This window comes from Maniola hyperantus, chromosome 3, assembly GCF_902806685.2.
Source record: "Maniola hyperantus chromosome 3, iAphHyp1.2, whole genome shotgun sequence".
NCBI classification, from domain to species: Eukaryota; Metazoa; Arthropoda; class Insecta; order Lepidoptera; family Nymphalidae; genus Maniola; species Maniola hyperantus.
In genome coordinates, this window is record NC_048538.1 from 8,592,000 (window position 1) to 8,612,826 (window position 20,827).

Genomic DNA, 20,827 nt, shown 5'->3' on the forward strand with positions numbered 1-20,827 from the left:
CCTGTATGACTTGTTTGAAGTCTGATGCGAGGGACGGGAGGGGGTCTTGAGGGGTGAGAAAGCGGGAGGGGAAAGCATCTCCTTTGTCATCTCTGCATAAGAGCGTCTGACAGGAGGGAACTGGGATGCCGCTTCCATGTATGAGATGTTGTCTTGGGACATGACGGTTTTTATTGACTGCTGTCTGGAAAATTCCGGGCAGGCTTTATCAGTGGAAAAATGTTTACCAGAGCAGTAGAGGCAAGTGGCTGACTCTTTGTCAGCTTCACAGGAGTCACCAGTGTGGGGTTGAGTGCATTTGTAGCACCTGGGCTTTGACCTGCAGATAGTTTTGGTGTGCCCAAACCGACAGCAGTTCAGGCACTGTATCGTCGGCAGTTTATAAGTATCAACGGGCAGGGACGTGTGGTAAGAGTAAACTTTAGAGGGCAGCATTTGCCCCCTAAAGGTTAACACCACGGATTGAGTAGGCACCCATGTCGTAGTGTTATTGGTTAGTACTTTTCGATTTAATCGTCTGGCTTTTACTACTTCCCCACAGCCTGGGGGTAGCTCCATTGAGTCAACGAGCTCGCCCATCGACCAGTCCACAGGGACTCCCTTGACCAAACCCATTCTGGTTACATTGTATGATGGTATGTGGGCTTTGAATTTGCACATGGATAGAATGGGATTGGTCAAGAAGTTATTGGCTGCAGCAGCGGTCGAAAACTCCACTGTAACCTTATTGCGGCCGATATTTTTACCGCCATCATGGATTATTGAGCCAATTTTGTGTTTGTGTAGGAATTGGCCAAAAGTAATGGCCCTCAATGAGGCACCTGAGGATGGGTCTTCAACTTCACGCGCGACTTGGACGATAAACGGTCCCTTGTCATCAATGGAGTACGACTTGGGGCCTTCGGAGAAGGAGGGGTGAACGTAGAAATTTTGGACAGAAGGGTTCGTCTGTGTAGGGTCCGTTATGGTTTTTTTAGAGGCGGAAGGAACAGGTCCATCCTCTCCTTGACGTTTGCGGGATGTAGGATTTGAAACTCCCGGATCGGGAGGTTCACTGGGTGGATGTATGTTCATTTCGCAGGCTAGTTAGCACATATCTTCCTACTTACCAGCACCAATACGGTTAGTATTCACATAAATACCAAATAACAACTATTTATAGTGTGAAATTCACAGTAAAAACGCCAAAAAACACCGAAATCACTCTAATACGTGCGTCAACCAAAGCGGAAAATTTACCAAAGATTTTTTAAGTACTACTTCTAACGACTTCGTTCTTATGTCGATGGATAGAGGATGGAATAAATGGATGACATCAATGACATGTGAGTGTCATTAATTGTTTGACAATGACAAGATGAAAGATCGCTGATTTTATTAAGTTCTAATAGGTGTTTTTTGAATTAAATGAAATAGAGTAAAAATTTACTTTAAACTGAATATTTGCTCTAATACGTATCTATATTGTTATGTTATTTATGTCATATAGTTAGGAAAATCCAAAATAAAAGGCACTGATAATGATGGACGGAAACGATAATCTATCCTCTGAATCTAGCAGAAGAGGCTTTATTTCTCAAGGATGGATACGTATTTCACAAGTAAGTTTATGTTTATTAGATTTATGTACTGTACAATTTGAAAGTATCATGGTTGTGTGAAGGTACATACTGTAGGAAATTACTTATACATAATTGAAAAACTAACCTCTATTTATGCATTTAAATGGGTTGGGTTTTGAATAGTGCCACCTCGATAGGAAAATGTCGGGGTCACTAGGAGATTTGGACGCAACTAGTGACATGAATTATTTTTACTTGAAAAAACACCGGTAATATTTGTTTGGTTGGAACAGTGGTTCACAGCTATGCTAGGATATGATAGGTGGTGCACTAGTCAGCAACGCTGTTGAAGTTGCAGCAAACACTGAGTCAGTTATGTAATTTAGATATTATTTTTCACTCTACAGATATATCAGGGACTTTTAGATAAATGGACACCACATATAAAGAGCCGATGGGCAGGCAGTATAGTACTTTTAGCTATATTCATCCTCCGGATATTTTTAAAACAAGTAAGTTCATAATATAAAGAAAGAAATTTTAGCGTTAAAACTATTGTGATTTCCATTATAAGTAAAGATTAGGGCCGATTCTCTTGTACACAATCTCTAAACTAAACTAAATTAACAGGTCTAAATTTAGTGCCATCCTTTTCCGCAAGCAACATTATGAAAGGGATAGCAATAGATTTAGACGTGCTATTTTAGTTTAGTTTAAAGATTGTGTACAGTGGAATTAGCCACAATGTTATGCCTATACTCACGTGAGTATAGCAGTTACAATCCATACTTATAAAAGAAAGGAAAGTTGCAGTTTATATAATTATGTGAATAGATTAATCTATATCTATACTAATATAGAGAGCCAGAGCCTCAATAGCTCAACCGGTAAAGGGGTGGACTGAAAACTGAAAGGTCGACGGTTCAAACCCGCCCGTTGCACTATTGTCGTACCTACTCCTAGCTCAAGCCTGACGCTTAGTTGGAGAGGAAAGGGGAATATTAGTCATTTAACATGGCTAATATTCTTTTTTTTTTTTTAAGTAAAGAGGAAATATTTGTTTATTTGTAATTAAGAAACTTCTGAACTGACTTTATAAATCTTTCATAATTTGGAAGTCACTTTATCCAGATGTAACATAGGCTATAAATTACAGCTAGTCACAAAAGAAATGCACTGTTGAAGCGCCAGATGAGGGCCAGTACAAACAGAGTTGGAACATGATAGCCCGCAGGCTTGACTGCTGTTATGTGAACCGCTGCTGTAGCCTGTAGGGTTTCATCTGGTGTAGAAACCATGCAGTAGTGACTCACATAAGTTTAGTTGTATTTACATATATCTCATTTCTATCATATTTTTAACAAATGTTTACAAAAATAAAATAACAGAAACAACAAAATATAAAATAAAAGAAACAACAAAATATAAAGTAACAGAAACAACAGGAAAACAAAGTAACAGCCACAAAAAAACCATTGGTTAAAAATATCATAAAATGGGTCCCATTAGTACCCAAGGGGTGGGTAAGCTGCCAGTGGTCAGGACTCCAGAATGAGGAACCTCCTCACAATGTGTGCCGTTTCAAGAACCACTGCCTTCTGTATCTTACCCCTGATTCAAAATTTACATACTTATTATTACAGATTATCTGTTCTGTTACTTTAAATAAACTTCTATTTATTTATTAGTGATATTACTAACTCCAAACAAGTATTTTTAATGAAACATTTTTAAAATTTCAGGGCTGGTATATAGTTACATATGCACTAGGAATTTACCATTTAAACTTGTTTATTGCATTCCTTACACCAAAAATAGACCCTGCTATGGACATTGATGGTAAGTCAACATAATATGATAAATAACAGCAGAATACAGAAACATCTCTTAAGGCTAAAGCTCTAAACACATTAGCGGTGCACTGCGCGACGCGACGCGGCGCGTAGCTGCCTGAATGCCACGTCGCTAAAGAGCGCCTTGCTCCATACAAACTCATATATAAACTATATTTGCTGCGCCGCGTCACGTAGTTGCCCGCCGCGTCGCTCAAGTGCGCCTTGCTCCATAGAAACTCATATAAACTATATTTGCAGAGCAGCGCAGCGCAAATGCGTTTCGCCTAGAATTACTTTATTAATAAGTGTGTGATCTAAGACATTTATGAATAATTGTCCATACAACATTAATTTTATTTAGGTCCATAAATAAGCCTACATATAAAATGTACTTACATTTTAACAATGTATAGAAAAAAGAAAAATATACAACAATAGTCAATTTGGGCAATGAAGTTACTAAGATAATTTGTTTCAGTATCAGACTGTCAGACAATCTTTTATTTATTTTCATAGGGGATGATGATAATGGTCCTGCACTACCTACAAGAGCCACGGAAGAATTTCGACCATTCATTCGAAGATTGCCAGAATTTAAGTTTTGGCTCTCAGTCACAAAAAGCACCATAATTGGCTTCTTCTGCACATTCATTGATGCATTCAATATTCCAGTGTTCTGGCCTATATTAGTGATGTATTTCATTACATTGTTTTGTATAACAATGAAGAGACAAATTAAGGTCAGTAATATAACTAACTCAATTACGGCTGTGGGTTGCGACCCCTTCTATTAATCATCATGTATGGATTTATTTGATACTTATAATGGGGCATTTTATATAAAACTATATAAAACTGCGATTTCGTCGGTACAAGTTTCGGTTTTTTGAAATCCCTTGGGAAGTTTGATTTCCCAGGAGCTTTTCTGTACCAAATTTCATTAAAATCGGTTAACAAATGGGACGTGATTACGTGAAAAACTAATAGACAAACATACACTTTTGTATTTGTAATATTAGTATGAATTTTCTTGGGAAGTCAACCAGGAATGGTGGCTTAACATGCAGCTCTACAAGGCCCTAAGGAAAAGTAAAAGCTTGATTCAAACCTAAGTTGAACACCCATCTAGTTACAGTTAATACACAGTTGTTTCACTAGCAAAATCAATTGATATGCACTTGTAAGTACAGTAGCCGGCATCGGCAGAAAGTATTGTACATCGAGTACAATATGTAAAGGTCGATGTCATCGACCTTTAGAGCGCTGTCTCTGTCACTCATACCTATGTGACGTTTGTCAGTCTCAACAACAGAGACAACGCTCCACAAAACCGCTATCTCTTTGTAAAGGTTGATGTACAATATTTCCTGCCGGTACTGTAGGCCATACCACCCCCAATAATTTAACCATTGTTAAAGAAAATTACACAAAGTTTTTATTATTTTTTTCCATCATAGCCAATCTCTTTTTTGATAACATGTATATTTTATTTTTCAGCATATGATTAAATACAGATATTTACCATTCACTCACAACAAACCCAAGTATAGGACTGTGGACCCCAGTGTGACTGTAAACTGACGGTGTACGTCAACCTACTCAAACACTACCTTGAACTATCAAAGAAGTATGAAAACTGTTGTATGGAAATATTTTTAGAAATACAGTTTTTATTATAATGTTTTTTATTTTTAATTTAATGTATTAAGTAATGGAATTTGTAATGTTAAAAGTTAATTTTATGTTGGTTCTTTGCCAAGTATGTATAGTACCTACTTTGTAATTTTATGAACAGATTTTATTAATTAATGTGTAATTGCCTAAATTTATCAAATAGAATGTGAATAAGCTGAAGGAAATGTAGAATATAATATAGAATAAATTAGTCTTAATTATTATTAAATATACAGTGTTTTTTTTAACTGGGACAGTATGGGGAAATCCAAAACTTTAGGTCTTTTTTGTGAAAACAATTTTGGCATAGTAAATTTTTCGGTCAAGTGTGAGTTGTCCATAAAAATCAATGAAATTGACTATTTTTTTTTTAATGCTGATGGACACAGTTTCGAGTTCGAAACATTGTATCAAGAGAAAAAAATCGCGACAGCAGAAGGTGGTCAAAAGTAAATGTTTTTGGTTTTTTCATACAATTTGTAAGTGCCTAACAGGTAAGTAGGTAGGTAGGTAACCTAATAACATTAATAGTTCATTATGACATCTCACCTTGCCATCACATTATTATGAACATTTTCAGAACACCTGTAGTGGCATAAGGAAGTGTGTGCATTATGTTTCAATGGTAGATTATTAACCAAGGGGATCAAGCAGTGTCTTCTGTCGCGGGTGACGATTTAAGTTCCAACCAAGACAAAGACGGCTTTATCACCGAGGAAAATACTCTACTTTTCGTACCATTTGCGAAAAAATTAACACAATAATAATATGAGATAAGCATTTATTAAACGTATTTTTAGAACATAACTTATTTATAAAAAGAAATTAAAATAAACTTAACGTTTATGTATTTGAAGAAAACAAAAACGCGGCAAATTCCTAGACTAATATTTTTTTGTCGCAAAAGCAAAGGCATCAAGCTCATACGGTCTCGTCGGTGTTCGTAATTTTATTTAATAATCATAACTGCATAATAAATGCGTATTCCTTTTTCAAAAAGATGTATAATGCTTTATACAGGGTTACAGGAAAAGAGGACACGATCCCGTTAAGGGGTTATAGTACAGGCCATTAGCTATCAAACGACCCCTAAAGTGCTTATGCGAAAGTGTATCGTTTTCGAGTTATTCATTTTTTTATTTTTTTCTTGGTAAAGGGGTGTTTGCCACTTTAAAAATTAACAAAAAAAAGGAACAATGTATTTCATCAGATTTTTTTTTCTTGCTTGCTAGTACATATCCTTGTTAATAATAAACAGTTATAAAACAAGAAAAATCTTCAAGCCTTTTAAAATTACAGCCCAAAAACTGTACAAGTTTTCGATTTTTAAATTTAATTCTTTGAATAACTTGCAAATTTTCTGTAAAAATTACTATGGCACTTATCCTGCGGATTATTTTAAAAACATCTACGATTCGTTAGCTATCCATTGGTACAAAAAAATTACAAAAAAAATCATAAAATCAAGAAAAAATTACACAAAAAAGAGAGAACGTAGAAAATTCTAGCAAATGATATTGCCAAAGAATTAAATCAGAATCAATGTAAAAACGAGTTTAATGCAAAATCGTTGAAGATTATTTTTCAATGAGGTCAAAAGGTAAAATAAAATCAGTCAAGTGCGAGTCGGGCTCGCACACGAAGGGTTCCGTACCATCGTACAAGAAATAACACTTTTTAATTTTTATGGCAGCCATTTTGAAATTTTTGATATCTGTTGTTATAGCGGCAATAAAAATACACATTCTGTAAAAATTTCAAGTCTCTACTTATTAGGGTTCACGAGATACAGTCCACTGACAGACAAACGGACGGCCGGACAGACGGACGGACGGACGAACGAACATGAAATTTTCACAAAATGTGTATTTGTATGGCTACTATAACAACAAATACTAAAAATTACAAAATGGCTGACATAAAAATTAAAAAAAAATTAAAAGGTGTTATGTGTGTGCCCGATCTCGATGATCGCTCGAGATGATTGATTGACGTATCTACTACATAAAATTTAAAAGTGGAACATTTTTATGGCACTCAAAAGTTAAAAAAAGATCATTTTCGTACCACTTGCTCAAAAAAGTTACATTCTATGCCACAAAAAGCGAACATAACAATAGTCATTTTTAATCTGTTAAAAACAGGGAAAGAAAATTGTACTGAATTTCATTCATCCTCTAATCTGTGTTTACACCATTGAGTTATAAAGCATTATACAGGGTTACAGGAAAAGAGGACACGATCACGTTAAGGGGTTATAGTACAGGCTATTAGCTATCAAACGACCCCTAAAGTGCTTATGCGAAAGTGTATCGTGTATCGATATGGGCAGATCTTCTATCAAAATAAAAACGGGGTGGGTTAGGCCATAGTCCACAACGCAGGTCAAACGCACATTGGCAAGTTTTCTCACGATGTTTTGAAACGTGAAACGCACATAATAAAACGAGCCTAAGTCGCACTTGGCCGGTTTTTTATGTACTTTTTCACTAAGAAAATTCCTTTGTCTAGCAATCAAAGTGACAGGCTTATGAACCTAAAAAAATGGCGGGCAGCGTTTTCGCGATGAAATTAGAAATTAATAATTGAAATGCATTTTTATTGCACTTATCGATCGAATCAAATTTTTGGTGGTTTATTATCACTTTAGGATCAAATTAAAACACTTTTCAAAAAAGGGTAAAATACCCTATTGTTTTCACAAAAATACCTAAAGGTTCGTAAGAAGTTTATGTGTATCTCCTATAGTTTTGGATTTCCCCATACTGTCCCAGTTAAAAAAAACACACCCTACATTATATTTAAATTTAAGATGCATTTATGCATAGAAAACAATCAGCATTTCTCCCAACTTTCTGCCCCTGCCCCATTCAAATATTTGTAACTACGATCCTAAACTGTTTTTCGTTCTTATATGAACCAGTACCTAACTATCCTATCTAACCTCATTTTTAGGGTTCCGTAGTAAACAATATATCCCTTATAGTTTCGCCATGTCCGTCCGTCCGTCCGTCCTCGCTTAATCTCAGACTTAGTGCTAGAAATCTGTAATTTGGCATGGATATAAATATTAATTACGCCGACAAAGTGGTGAAATAAAATTTTGATAAATATTTTTTTAGGGTAGCTCCTCAACATGTAAAGTGGGGATAAATTTTTTTTCTCGTCTACCCCATAGTGTGGGGTACCGTTGAGTAGGTCTTTTAAAAATACTTTGGGTGTGGGAATATCATTTTTCGATTTCTAGATCCGTTTGTAAAATATGATGTTTTAAAGTGTTAATTTTTATTAGAGTCAAGTGTCCCCCCCTCTATCAGCCAAATGGTAGTATATAGGAACGTGAAAAAATTCACAGCAATAGTATATATAATCAATTTTAAAGGAAAACTATCAGGGCTAAGTAGGGTTCACAGGTTAAGGAGTTATATCAGTTTTTCGAGGATTGTGACTACGGAACCCTACACTGCGCGTGGCCCGCGACGCACTTGGCCGGTTTTTTATAATATTAAATTGATAACAGCTATGAGCTCAACAGATAAGTATGCTTGTAGCTTTAGGGATTGAATAAGCATTTAATAATTTGAAAATTTTTGTACTGGCTGGTATTAGAACTTGATTTATTCAATTCTAATGTTTCCCAATTAAACTGGTCCTGTCCACGTCTACAAATAAACAATTATTGTGCAATTTTCCAGTTTAATTTTATATCAGTTTTTAGTGTTCCATAGGTACTGAAAAGTAAATAAAACCTACGAATCAGACTCGCGCACCGAGAGTTCCGTAGAATCACAGAACAAATGATAGAATGAAGGTGAATTAAGTAAATCAAATCGGGCAAGATGAATAGGGTCACGTTCGTCTTGCCCGAAAATCATTATATAAGTATATGTAAAGTAAGTACAAGTGCTTATAATAAACATACCTACTTTATAAGGTCACTTGAAATAGGTTAATCGTAGTACGTAACTCAATATTGACCTACTTAAGTATGCGGTAAAATTGTGTTCATTTCAGCTTGAAAATTGTCGTGTAATACCTACTTATACGTGCTTATACTTACGTTTTATAACACGAAACGATTCCTTTGAATGATTACCTACAGGCAATACCGCACAATTTTCGACTACCTAATGAGGTAGGTTGGTGAATCAAATAGATATACCTATACTATATACGTAGACATGAATAAAGTAAACTCGCCATGCTCACCTTAAAGTTTCTGGAGAATGACAGGTGAATTTTGTACTTAAGTAATTAATTAATTAGGTGCCTAATTATTATTTAAGAATATCCTATGCCTTCGTTTAAGAACGATATAATATGAAAAGGTACCTACATACCTACAGCAGAAAATAATGGTTTTTAAATAGTCAAAATTGAAAATAATCTACCACTGGTTCGGAATGCCCTTAACCGAGAAGAACCAGCAAGAAACTCGGCGGTTGCTCTTTTCAAATAATATGTACATATTATTTGAAAAGAGCCTACCTAATTTACAATAGTGGGTAATATTATGATTTATGATTAATCATGCTTGTATAAGTAATTGCAGTGCTGTGCCTTGCCGGAGTGAGCGAGAAAAAACCACGACCGCAGCGTCCCCTGGTGACCACCAAGAACGTTAAAATAGGGATGATGACTATTCAAATCAGCTACTTTTTATCAAACGTCAAAACACTCGCTTTGTAAGGGAGCTTGTATGAAAAGGTAAAAAAAATTGTATGAAATGTGACGTCATACACATCTGGCGTAGGTACTTTTTTAGTTAGGTAAATAGATAAATCAAAATGATTAGCAAACTAGCAGAGAAGTGCATTTTACGAATTTTGGAAGACCCTCTGTCTATTTAATAATTAGGTAGGTACCTATACCTACTAAGAAATAATTTACTTTTGACATGGGCATAATCCCCATTACAGTTCGTACAAAATGACTTCTCTCGTGCCATTTTTGACCGAGCGTCGTGAGGTCTCTGAGTCCATCCGTCTGTCACAGCCTTATAACTTCTGCATTTCTGCAAAGAGAAGATTGATTTCGACGCTATAATATGTCAAAAAATTATTTAAAAAACCGACATCCAAAACCACTACAAAGTAAAAAAAACTTGTTTCTATGCACGTGTATGTATGTATGAAGTCGGGCGAGTATAATAAAAGAAACTACATATAAATCATAGTGTGAAGCTCACCCGACTTCAACATACATACACGTGTAGAAACAAAAGTTATTTTTTACTTATATTTTTTTTATTTTAAGCTTTTTAGTGTAAGTAATCATGCTTGGTCCCCAAAATATCAATTCACCAGCAAAACTTTCGAAATCCACACGGCTTAGAAGTTCCTTGCACTTTGCAGCATCAGGATTGAAGGGTTGGAACTCGGAATTCAATAACATAGTCTATGCTCGGTATTTACAATATTATTTCACCAGGTAAAGCTCTTGAATCTCTATAGTTTAGGAGTTCTGTTCTGTACCATGCATCATCAGGCTTGAGGAGTTCGGACTCGGAGTATAATCATGAAGCTGTTTCTTGATACATAAAATATCAATTCACCATCAGAAATTCCCGAATCCCCACTCAGCTTACGCGACATAGGAGTTCAGTCAGTACCTTGCAGCATCAGATTGAGGAGTTGGGATCCGAAGTGCAATGGTGTAGTCCATGCTTGGCACCAAAAATAATATTGCATCATCCGCAGTTCCTGAATCACTATAGTTAAGGAGTGCTGTACCCTACATCATCAGGGTTGAGGAGTTGGGACTTGGAACTTGAAACCGAAGTAAAAAATAACTTTTGTTTCTAGTTTCTACACGTGTAGGTATGTATGTTGAAGTCGGGCGAGCTACACGCTTTGATTTCTAGTTTCTTTTATGCTTGCCCGACTTCATACATTTTTTTCAAAAATTATATTTTACTTTGTAGTGGTTTTGGAAATCGGTTTTTTAAATATATTTTTTTATCTATTAAAACACACTCATTCACCGGCCTACTGAGCTTTTTCTAGGGTCGCCTCTCTCTCACCTGAAAATTAAATTAGTAATCCATATACCTACCTACTTTCATATTTATTATAAACTAGCTGACCCTGCGAACTTCGTTCCGCCTAACAGTCGATTCAAATTTTTTAATTTTTTTTAAAATATCAATTCACTATCAGAAATTCTAAAATCCCCACGATTTAGGACTTCAGTACTTTGCAGCATCAGGATCGAGGAGTTAGGATCCGAAGTTCAATGATGTAGCCTATGCTTGGTACCTAAAATAATTTTGCATCATCCGCAGTTCCTGAAACATTATAGTTTAGGATTGCTGTACCCTACATCATCAGGGTTGAGGAGTTGAGACTTGAAGTCTGAGAATAAAGTCGTTGCTTGGTACCTACAATATGAATTCACTATGAACACTTCCTGAAACTTGATAACTCAGGCGGGCAGTAACCCTGCAGCATCAGGATTAAGGAGTTGAATCCAGAATTTTTTATGTGACCACCACGAAAACTGTTTTTGTTGATTTAAAAAATATATTTGCTAATCGGTCCAGAAACCTCGAAAAAATCGATGTAGAAAAAAGAACCACCTCATTTTTGACAGTCGGTTAAAAACCGATTACCTTGAAATATTTACGGAACAATTTATAAAATATCCCCTTTCTAACAAAAAAAGAATGAATGAAATCGGACTACGCGTTAATGAATTACAACTCAGTATACATTTTAACTTTCATCCCCTCTCCTACGGGAACCATGCTGAATTTCGGGATAAAAAGTATCCTATATTCTTCCTCATAGTATGACCTCAAATCGCACCAAGTTTCATTGGAATCCATTCAGTAGTTTCAGCGTGATGCGCGGCCGTGATACAGACAGACAGACAGACAGACAGACAGATAGACAGACAGACAGACAAAAATGAAAAAAATTACAGTTTTGTGTTCAGTATCGATTATAGAGTGCCCTCGAAAAAAAATTTTCAAAATATCTTCAATGTACAGAATGTACAGAATTTGACCTGTTACAGTTTTATTAGGTATAAGTATTGATGATTGATATGATATGATATATATCCCCTTTCTAACAAAAAAAGAATGAATGAAATCGGACTACGCGTTAATGAATTACAACTCAGTATACATTTTAACTTTCATCCCCTCTCCTACGGGAACCATGCTGAATTTCGGGATAAAAAGTATCCTATATTCTTCCTCATAGTATGACCTCAAATCGTACCAAGTTTCATTGGAATCCATTCAGTAGTTTCAGCGTGATGCGCGGCCGTGATACAGACAGACAGACAGACAGACAGATAGACAGACAGACAGACAAAAATGAAAAAAATTACAGTTTTGTGTTTAGTATCGATTATAGAGTGCCCTCGAAAAAAAAATTTCAAAATATCTTCAATGTACAGAATTTGACCTGTTACAGTTTTATTATAAGTATTGATTGATGATTGATATCTTCAATGTACAGAATTTGACCTGTTACAGTTTTATTATAAGTATTGATTGATTGACTAGCTGACCCTGCGAACTTCGTTCCGCCTAACAGTCGATCAAATTTTTTAATATTTTCTCTCCGCAATAACCATCCTCGTACTTCAAGGAATATTATAAAAAAGAATTAGCGAAATCGGTTCAGCTGTTCTCGAGATTCACGATCAGCAACACATTCAGCGATTCATTTTTATATATAGAGATATAGTGTATCTGTCTGTCTGCTAGCGTTTCATGGCCCATCCGCTTAACTGATTTTGATGAAAGGTACAGAGATAGCTAGCTTTCATCTCGGGGAAGGACACACCTAGGCTATTTTTGTCCCGGAAAATTAAAGAGTTCCCACCAGATTTAAGAAAAAAAACTAAATTCACGCCGATGCAATCGCGGACATCGTCTATTTGGTACAGATGTTACTTAGCTTTAATTATATAGACTACTTTTATCACGGAAAATCAAAAGAGTTTCCACAGAATTAAAAAAAAATCTAAACTTACGAGGACTAAGTCGCGGGCATCATCTAGTAGGTAATTTATAAAATAATTACTTACCCAGGTGACTATTTCAAATAAAGATTAATAAGAATGTATATGACATAGAGGTATTAAGTTTAAATGAGTTATAAGTGTAACGAGTGAACTTCATAACATTTTGATAACGGTATCAAATTACAATCAAATAACTAACTAGAGAAAATGAACGTGTAGGTAGGTATATTTAACCGCGACAGTACAAACTACAAAGCAATTATTACCCTAGAGTTAAAAATAGTCGCTAACGATAAAAATAATACCTACCTATCGTTTGGGTGACGGGGTGACGTGTGATAAAACGAGGTGCGCCTATTGCTAATAAGTAGGTATTTAGTGTAACGTACTAAGCAACTTGATATTATCCGTAGCTGAAAATTTATGTAAGTATGCTCTTGCTTAGTGGGAAGTTTTTGATTTTCCGGGATATAAAGTAGTCTTTATATATTATTTCTCCAGGAACCAAGCTAACTTTGTACTAAGTAGGTACCTACCTACCTAAATGCCATCAAACTTGGTCCATGTGGATTTAGGTTTTTTTAAATCCTATGGGATCTCTTTGATTTTTCAGGACCATGCAATATCCAACGGACGTGCGCTATGATTGGGTGAAATATTTTCGTTTCATTCAAAAATAAGATTTTTTCTTATACACATCAGTATAACTTAGATATAAAAGTGATACTTAATACTTAGTAGTTACTTGTAGTTCCCTGGCAACCGCGACCGGCATCGACAACTGGCTAAGGATAAAGAAGAAACGTAGGTAGGTTTTAGCGGACTCTGACGAGTCTCCAAGGTTCGGTCACCTTCCCATTAGGTACCGATAACTCTATGCTCAACATTGCAACCAGCTCGATCGTGTTTCGCGGGTAGCACGTGTTTACCTACCTATGAGTGACACGTGAGTAGGTAGGTATTCCGTTGTGTATCAGGATTCAGGGACTACCACCACTATTATAATAAATGGTAGGTAGCACAGAATACTGTGCTACCTACCACTACTACTACGTTAGTACTTACTATTATATTATTCTGTGCTACTACTAGGTAGGTATACTTACTTAATCCAAATACATACTGTATGGATATAGTATCCATACTTCCTCCATCACTACCCATATCATATTATAAAATTGTGAAAGTGTGTTTGTTTGTTGGTTTGTCCTTCAATCACGTCGCAACGGAGCAACGGATTGACGTGATTTTTTGCATGGGTATAAGAAGTTAGAGACCAGCAGCGGGGTGATTTGCTAACTCAGTGTCTAACACTGAATGATAGCCACCGAGCTCATTTTTTTATACGTTGAACATTTTCTACGAAAAAATATTTACATATCACCCAGTGAAGCAGCAATATAGAACCAACCAATCTCTGTGGCTATCATTCAGTGTTAGACACTGAGTTAGCGAATCACCTAGCTGGAGAGCGTCATAGGCTACTTTTTATACCGGAAAATCAAGAAGTTCCCACGGGATTTTTAAAAACCTAAATCCACGCAGAGGAAGTCGCGGGTATCAGCTAGTACTATATACCTATACCTACTATCCTAATAATATTATAAATCTGAAAATGTGGATGTTTGGATGTTTGTTACTCAATCACGCAAAAACTACTGGACGGATTTGGCTGAAATTTGGAATGGAGATAGATTATACCCTGGATTACCACAGGCTACTTTTTATCCCGGAAAATCAAAGCTTCCCGCGGAATTTTGAAAAACGTAAATCCACGCGGACGAAGTCGCGGGCTTCAGCTAGTAATATTATAAAGGCGAAAGTGTGTCTGTCTGTCGGCTAGCTTTTCACGGCTCATCCGTTTAACCGATTTTTATGAAATTTAAATGAGATGATATATCTAGTAAGTATTATATACTTACCTACCTAGTGTGTTTTTGTAATCGATAAGCTCTAAAAATACTGAGCCAATTGTATTAATCCTTTCACCATTAGAAAGCTATTTTATCCAGAAATAACATTGACTATTTTGGGTACATTACTGTGTATCTTAGTAATACTAAGTACCAAATTAATAATATCAAACCGCCAAGCGAAGCCGGTTGGATTAGCTAGTTTAATATAATTCAAAATTAGAACTACTAGTAGGTACTAGGTAGGTACCTACCTATATGTAATGCGTGAATAATTACTTCTCACGCGCCATTTTAACTTTTTGTGTCCAATTCCATGTCAAAAGTACGATTTTAGTCCTTATTTTAAAAGGTGAACTTTTTGACGTAACAGTTGACCCATAGAGTAAAAATGGTGCGTGAAAAGTAATTTTGTACGGGTGGACTAACTACATCAAGTTTTAGAAATTACTAGCTTATGCTCGCGACTTCGTCCGCGTGGACTACACAAATTTCAAACCCCTATTTCACCCCCTTAGGGGTTGACTTTTCAAAAATCCTTTCTTAGCGGATTCCTACGTCATAATAGCTATTTGCATGCGCAATTTCAGCTCGATCCGCAGTAGTTTGAGCTGTGCGTTGATAGATCAGTCAGTCAGTCACCTTTTCCTTTTATATATTTAGAAGATAATGTGGAGGTGGATAAAACTACAAAACGCAACAAGTCCAGACGTGATTGAAGGACAAAACAACAGTCAAACACACTTTCACATTTTTTATAGTAGGGGTAGTGATTAGTAACGCTGGCCTAGGCTTAATTCGCCCACCCTAGGCACATTTTATTGGAATGGTTCTGCTTGAAAGACATCGACTAGAATGTGAAAAATGTAAATCCAATCTGAGCTCTCCCAAACAGGTAAAGTGTGAGCGAAGCGAGCGCGATTTTTTTTGGATATTTAAGATATGCAAAATAAAAAAAAAAAGTGTTTTACCTAAACTGAGTTAACTATAATAATTAGGAAGGTATAATTGAAAAGCGCAAGCGAGTGAAGGCGCATTTTGAATCCGTTTCAGCATCAACCTTATAATGTACCCATACTAGGTTGGGCTCACTCGGTCAAGTGATCGAGAAATACCATAGAGACATACTTACCTACCCAGCTATAGCGCGCACCCACTCGAGGCCATTCGCGTTTAACTCATGCAGCTAATGGGAGACTAACATTTCGCGTATAACTAATGGGAGAGAGAGATAAAAGTTCGCGATAGAAAGGTAGGCGTTTATTATATTTTAGGCTGCAGCGCTGTACTAGCAGAAGTACAAGATACCGCTATTTCTTTAAACGTCTTTGCAAAGTGATCTTTCTGTACTGGAAGGTATAACTATATAGTTAATTAAGTACCTACTATTAACTATTAAGTATTTTGTGCCCATTGTGTCCATTGTCTCTTGCCATGTCACCTCCCAAATTCGAGCGCCCTAGGTCGTTGCCTAATTCGCCTATAGGACGGGCCGGTCCTGTACTAGGTACACAATTACATCTACCTACATTAATAGATTTCTAATTTAGTCGGTGCAATTGCATGGCCGTGAGCTTGCCGTGAGACAATTTTGATCAATCGTTTTCAAACTTTTTTTATCAAGTGCTCAATTTGAATATTTTGTACAAGATTTTATAGATATTAAATTTTACCCTAAACCTAAACTCTTTCAAATTAATCTTCTTTATATATATAAAAGCAAAAACTGACTGACTGACTGATCTATCAACGCACAGCTCAAACTACTGGACGGATCAAATTTGGCATGCAGAGCTATTATGACAAAGACATCCGCTCAGAAAGGATTTTCGGAAATTCAATCCCTAAAAACAGGAATTTGAAATTTGTGTAGTCCACGCGGACGAAGTCGCGGGCATAAGCTAGTTTGAAATATGTTACGGCGACGTTACGTTTACGCCATTATATTAAAACTCATTGTGGGAAATTGTGAGACACCAGACAAATTACGAATAATTATTTTCTATTTTAGTACCTACTTAATAAATACAGTTAAATAAGTAGGAATTATAATTTAAACACTTTGCCAATTGTCAGCCTTGGCAAATATTTCCCCACTTTAGTTGGAAAAGAGGAAAAGTGACGGAAATGCTGGCAACTGTTGATGTTATCTCCAGTCACCAGTGTTACCTATTAAAATGATATGTTCAAAAGTAATAAAACGCGCTCGATATCCCTGTTTATTTTATTGACCACTCGCCAGATGTTTGCGCATTGTTTTCCAGTGCGCAGTAGTTTCTCTGTCGTGAAATCGGGATTCTTCATTCTATATAATATTTCTATTTCTATTCTGCCATTTTGAAAATAGTGGCGTGTATGGATTTTGGCCGCGTTCGTCAATGAACAAATATGTCCGGGAGCAATGATAAGGTGTCGACTACGCAGCGTATGATTCAAAGTGTCGCTTTCCCTCCCAGCCATAAGCTAACAGTGTCGGAAGTGTTTGATGAAAAAACTGGAAAACCTTTGCCAGAGGTACTCAAGCAACATTTTATATTAGAAGGCCGAATTGAAGAAAATGCTGCCTTACGAATCATCCAAGATGGTGCCACCCTATTACGTTCCGAAAAAACGATGATCGAAATTGATTCACCGGTGACCGTGTGCGGAGATGTCCACGGTCAGTTTTATGACCTGATGAAATTGTTCGAAGTGGGAGGCTCTCCCTCGTGCACCAAGTATTTATTCTTAGGAGACTACGTCGACAGAGGTTACTTCAGTATAGAGTGTGTTCTTTACCTTTGGGCTTTGAAATTGTGTTATCCGAAAACATTATTTTTATTACGCGGTAATCATGAATGCCGACATTTAACTGAATATTTTACTTTCAAACAAGAATGCAAAATCAAATATTCAGAAAAAGTGTACGACTCGTGTATGGACGCCTTCGATTGCTTACCTCTAGCTGCTCTCATGAACCAGCAGTTCCTATGTGTACACGGAGGACTATCTCCTGAGATAAGCAGCTTAGATGACATTCGTAAACTAGATAGATTCAAAGAACCGCCTGCATTTGGAGCCATGTGTGATCTGCTGTGGTCTGATCCGCTGGAAGATTTTGGGAATGAAAAGAATACTGAACACTTCTCGCACAATTCTGTCAGAGGATGTTCTTATTTTTACAGCTATGCCGCTTGCTGTGACTTCCTTCAGAGAAACAATCTGTTATCAATCATACGTGCCCATGAAGCTCAAGATGCAGGGTATCGAATGTATCGCAAAAGCCAAACTACTGGCTTCCCAAGTCTCATCACCATTTTCTCTGCACCTAATTATTTGGATGTCTACAATAATAAGGCTGCAGTACTAAAGTATGAGAACAATGTCATGAACATCAGGCAGTTCAACTGTTCTCCACACCCATACTGGCTGCCTAACTTCATGGATGTGTTCACCTGGTCTCTGCCGTTTGTAGGCGAGAAAGTTACAGAAATGTTGGTCAACGTGTTAAATATTTGCTCGGATGATGAGCTGATGTCGGAAGGAGATGATGCGTTGGAGGAAGCCAATCTCAGGAAAGAAGTTATAAGAAACAAAATTCGAGCGATTGGAAAAATGGCACATGTGTTTTCAGTGCTTCGTGAAGAGAGTGAATCTGTGTTGCAGCTGAAAGGGCTCACTCCCACGGGCGCTTTACCTCTTGGAGCACTGTCCGGCGGCAAGACCTCTCTGAAGAACGCCCTGCAAGGATTCTCGCCGAACCACAAGATCACGTCGTTTGCCGAGGCGAAGGGCCTGGACGCCATCAACGAGCGCATGCCGCCGCGCCGTGACGGGCAGCGCACGCCGGACGCACAGGAGAAGAAGCCCCACGTCAACAGCAATGCCCACTCGTGAAGTGCTCGCTGATGTTTCTCTTCCATCCTTTTTGGCCCACAATTAGTGATAGTGAAATATGTGTGATGGGGACTCAGCTTTTGGAATGATATTTCACGTTCGTAATAACTAGGTGGATTTGAAGGGAATTGTCATTATAGATACTAAATATTATAAAAATTTGGATCTAACTTTTTTCAATAGTTAAAATTAAAATTTCTCTTAAGATATTACCTCTCGATATTTAAATAATTATCAGATCTGCAGGCAACAAATTTATTTAGTCAATTAAATATTAAGGAATGCACATTTATTTATAATGCGCTGCACTGTTTAATTTTTGGTAACGTAATTTTAAATTTTTCATATGAAAAGACATGATATTGTAATGTAAATTTATTCAGATTGTCTACTTATACTCTACATTGTTATCTACATTAGTGAAAATTAGACATGTCTATAATTTTCAAAGCATAATTAGCTGTGATATTAAGCGTTGATCAATGTATTATTTAATAGCGATCTGCTAGTGAGTACCTGCATGTTCATTGGCTAATCATGCATTGAAATGTGTAAAATAAGTGGTGAAGTTCTCAGCTTGGGCGTGTCTTTATATTCTATTAAGTAATAAATTAATTATGTACTATAGTGTGCAGCACTTGGTGGGCAGTTGCCATGCGTGTGTGCTGTGTAAATATGCCCCGTGCGTACACACACGTTATTGCAGCTTTAACACTTGAGATAATATTATTCTCTTTAATATCTTTGCTACAAGTTGTACTTAATTGTATTTTATTGTACAAAATATATTAAATTACTATCTATGAACTATACTTAAAATAATTTATATTTGGGTGTATGCTGGCCCTTGTTGCCTGCATGCAACTAAACTTGTATGCTGGAACATCACATAAACTTCTTCGTTATACATAATGTTTCGGTATATAAGGTGTAGCGGCTAGTCTAATTGCAGATTTTCTTACAGCTTCTATTCCAAATTTCACATAATAAACATATATTATTAAGGTTTAATGACCTACGCACTGTTGGAAAATCTCTTTTGGTCTGCCAAATAATTATTATTAAACAATGCAATAAGTTCATTGTGAATACTAAAAGTGGCTTACATCATTTTCAAAGTCAGCTCTAAGTATTTTATCTCAATCAGTGTGTAGTCCTTCATATGTTCTGTACTTTTAAATAAATTTTACCTATATAAAAAACTAACAATATATTTAATTTTATTTTATACTAACCATGGGATGTGTTGTTTTATCCTTATAAAATATATTAACATTGAGCTCTATTTATCATAGTTTTAATAAGTCACTCCTAGATTATATCCTAATATGAGACATCAAAAAATATACCCAAGTTGTAACATAGGTTATGATATTTATTTTAATGTCAATAAGTTATATTTATATACCTTTACAAGTTTAAAATTTCTAAAAGAATTACAATACTTATATACCTAATTTTTAAGCTACCTACTAATATCAGTTGTGCCATTTTATATAAAATAATATGAGGTTAATTGCACTTTGCACTAAACAACAATATTAAATACTGTATCTTCAACTCGAAAAGATTTTCTTTTTTTCATACCAATAACTTAGTGTAAAATACTTATATGTATAATAGTAAATTATTATTAATTATACTTTTCAGGATTCAACTGAGTTCAACCTGCTAATAAATATTAAGAAGTTTCACTTCTTTCAAAATTTTATCCTGTAAAATCCTAGTAGGTATTGAGATATTACGATTGAATGTTTTATTTGCATTTAATGATAATTAGGAGGTAGTATGTAGGTGTATACCTTAATATTAAATAGGTACCTACGACTTCAGCAGTGATACACCGAGCAGTTGAGCATTTTTGCCAACTTCATTGGTAAGTATGAGAGGTCGACACACACGCACAGCCGTAGACTATATTGTCTTTCGCACCGGAAGGCGCAGCGTTGGAAGACCCTACAAGAGACCTATGTCCAGTTGTGGACGT

The 20,827-nt window shown here is 36.2% G+C and overlaps 2 protein-coding genes across 2 annotated transcripts; both read left to right on the top strand.

Moving 5' to 3' along the window:
• The first annotated feature begins 1,334 nt into the window (after positions 1-1,334).
• On the top strand, positions 1,335-5,080 carry LOC117996532 (protein RER1). The gene is made up of 5 exons (XM_034984595.2): positions 1,335-1,601; positions 1,970-2,074; positions 3,305-3,401; positions 3,914-4,137; positions 4,895-5,080. Exons 1-5 carry the CDS (start codon positions 1,521-1,523, stop codon positions 4,976-4,978), a joined length of 591 nt encoding a protein of 196 aa, XP_034840486.1. The 5' UTR covers positions 1,335-1,520; the 3' UTR covers positions 4,979-5,080.
• A 12,033-nt stretch (positions 5,081-17,113) lies between these two features.
• On the top strand, positions 17,114-20,125 carry LOC117996524 (serine/threonine-protein phosphatase 2B catalytic subunit 2-like). The gene has a single exon (XM_034984586.2). It carries the CDS (start codon positions 17,353-17,355, stop codon positions 18,838-18,840), a length of 1,488 nt encoding a protein of 495 aa, XP_034840477.1. The 5' UTR covers positions 17,114-17,352; the 3' UTR covers positions 18,841-20,125.
• Positions 20,126-20,827: the final 702 nt, after the last annotated feature.

What these genes read in the sequence shown, in the direction of transcription:
- LOC117996532 (XM_034984595.2), top strand. Translation starts at nt 1,521, where the DNA reads ATGATGGACGGAAACGATAATCTATCCTCTGAATCTAGCAGAAGAGGC. An exon ending in TCCGGATATTTTTAAAACAA is followed by an intron (nt 2,075 to 3,304) that starts GTAAGTTCATAA and finishes TTAAAATTTCAG; the next exon opens with GGCTGGTATATAGTTACATA. An exon ending in CAATGAAGAGACAAATTAAG is followed by an intron (nt 4,138 to 4,894) that starts GTCAGTAATATA and finishes TTTATTTTTCAG; the next exon opens with CATATGATTAAATACAGATA.
- LOC117996524 (XM_034984586.2), top strand. Translation starts at nt 17,353, where the DNA reads ATGTCCGGGAGCAATGATAAGGTGTCGACTACGCAGCGTATGATTCAA.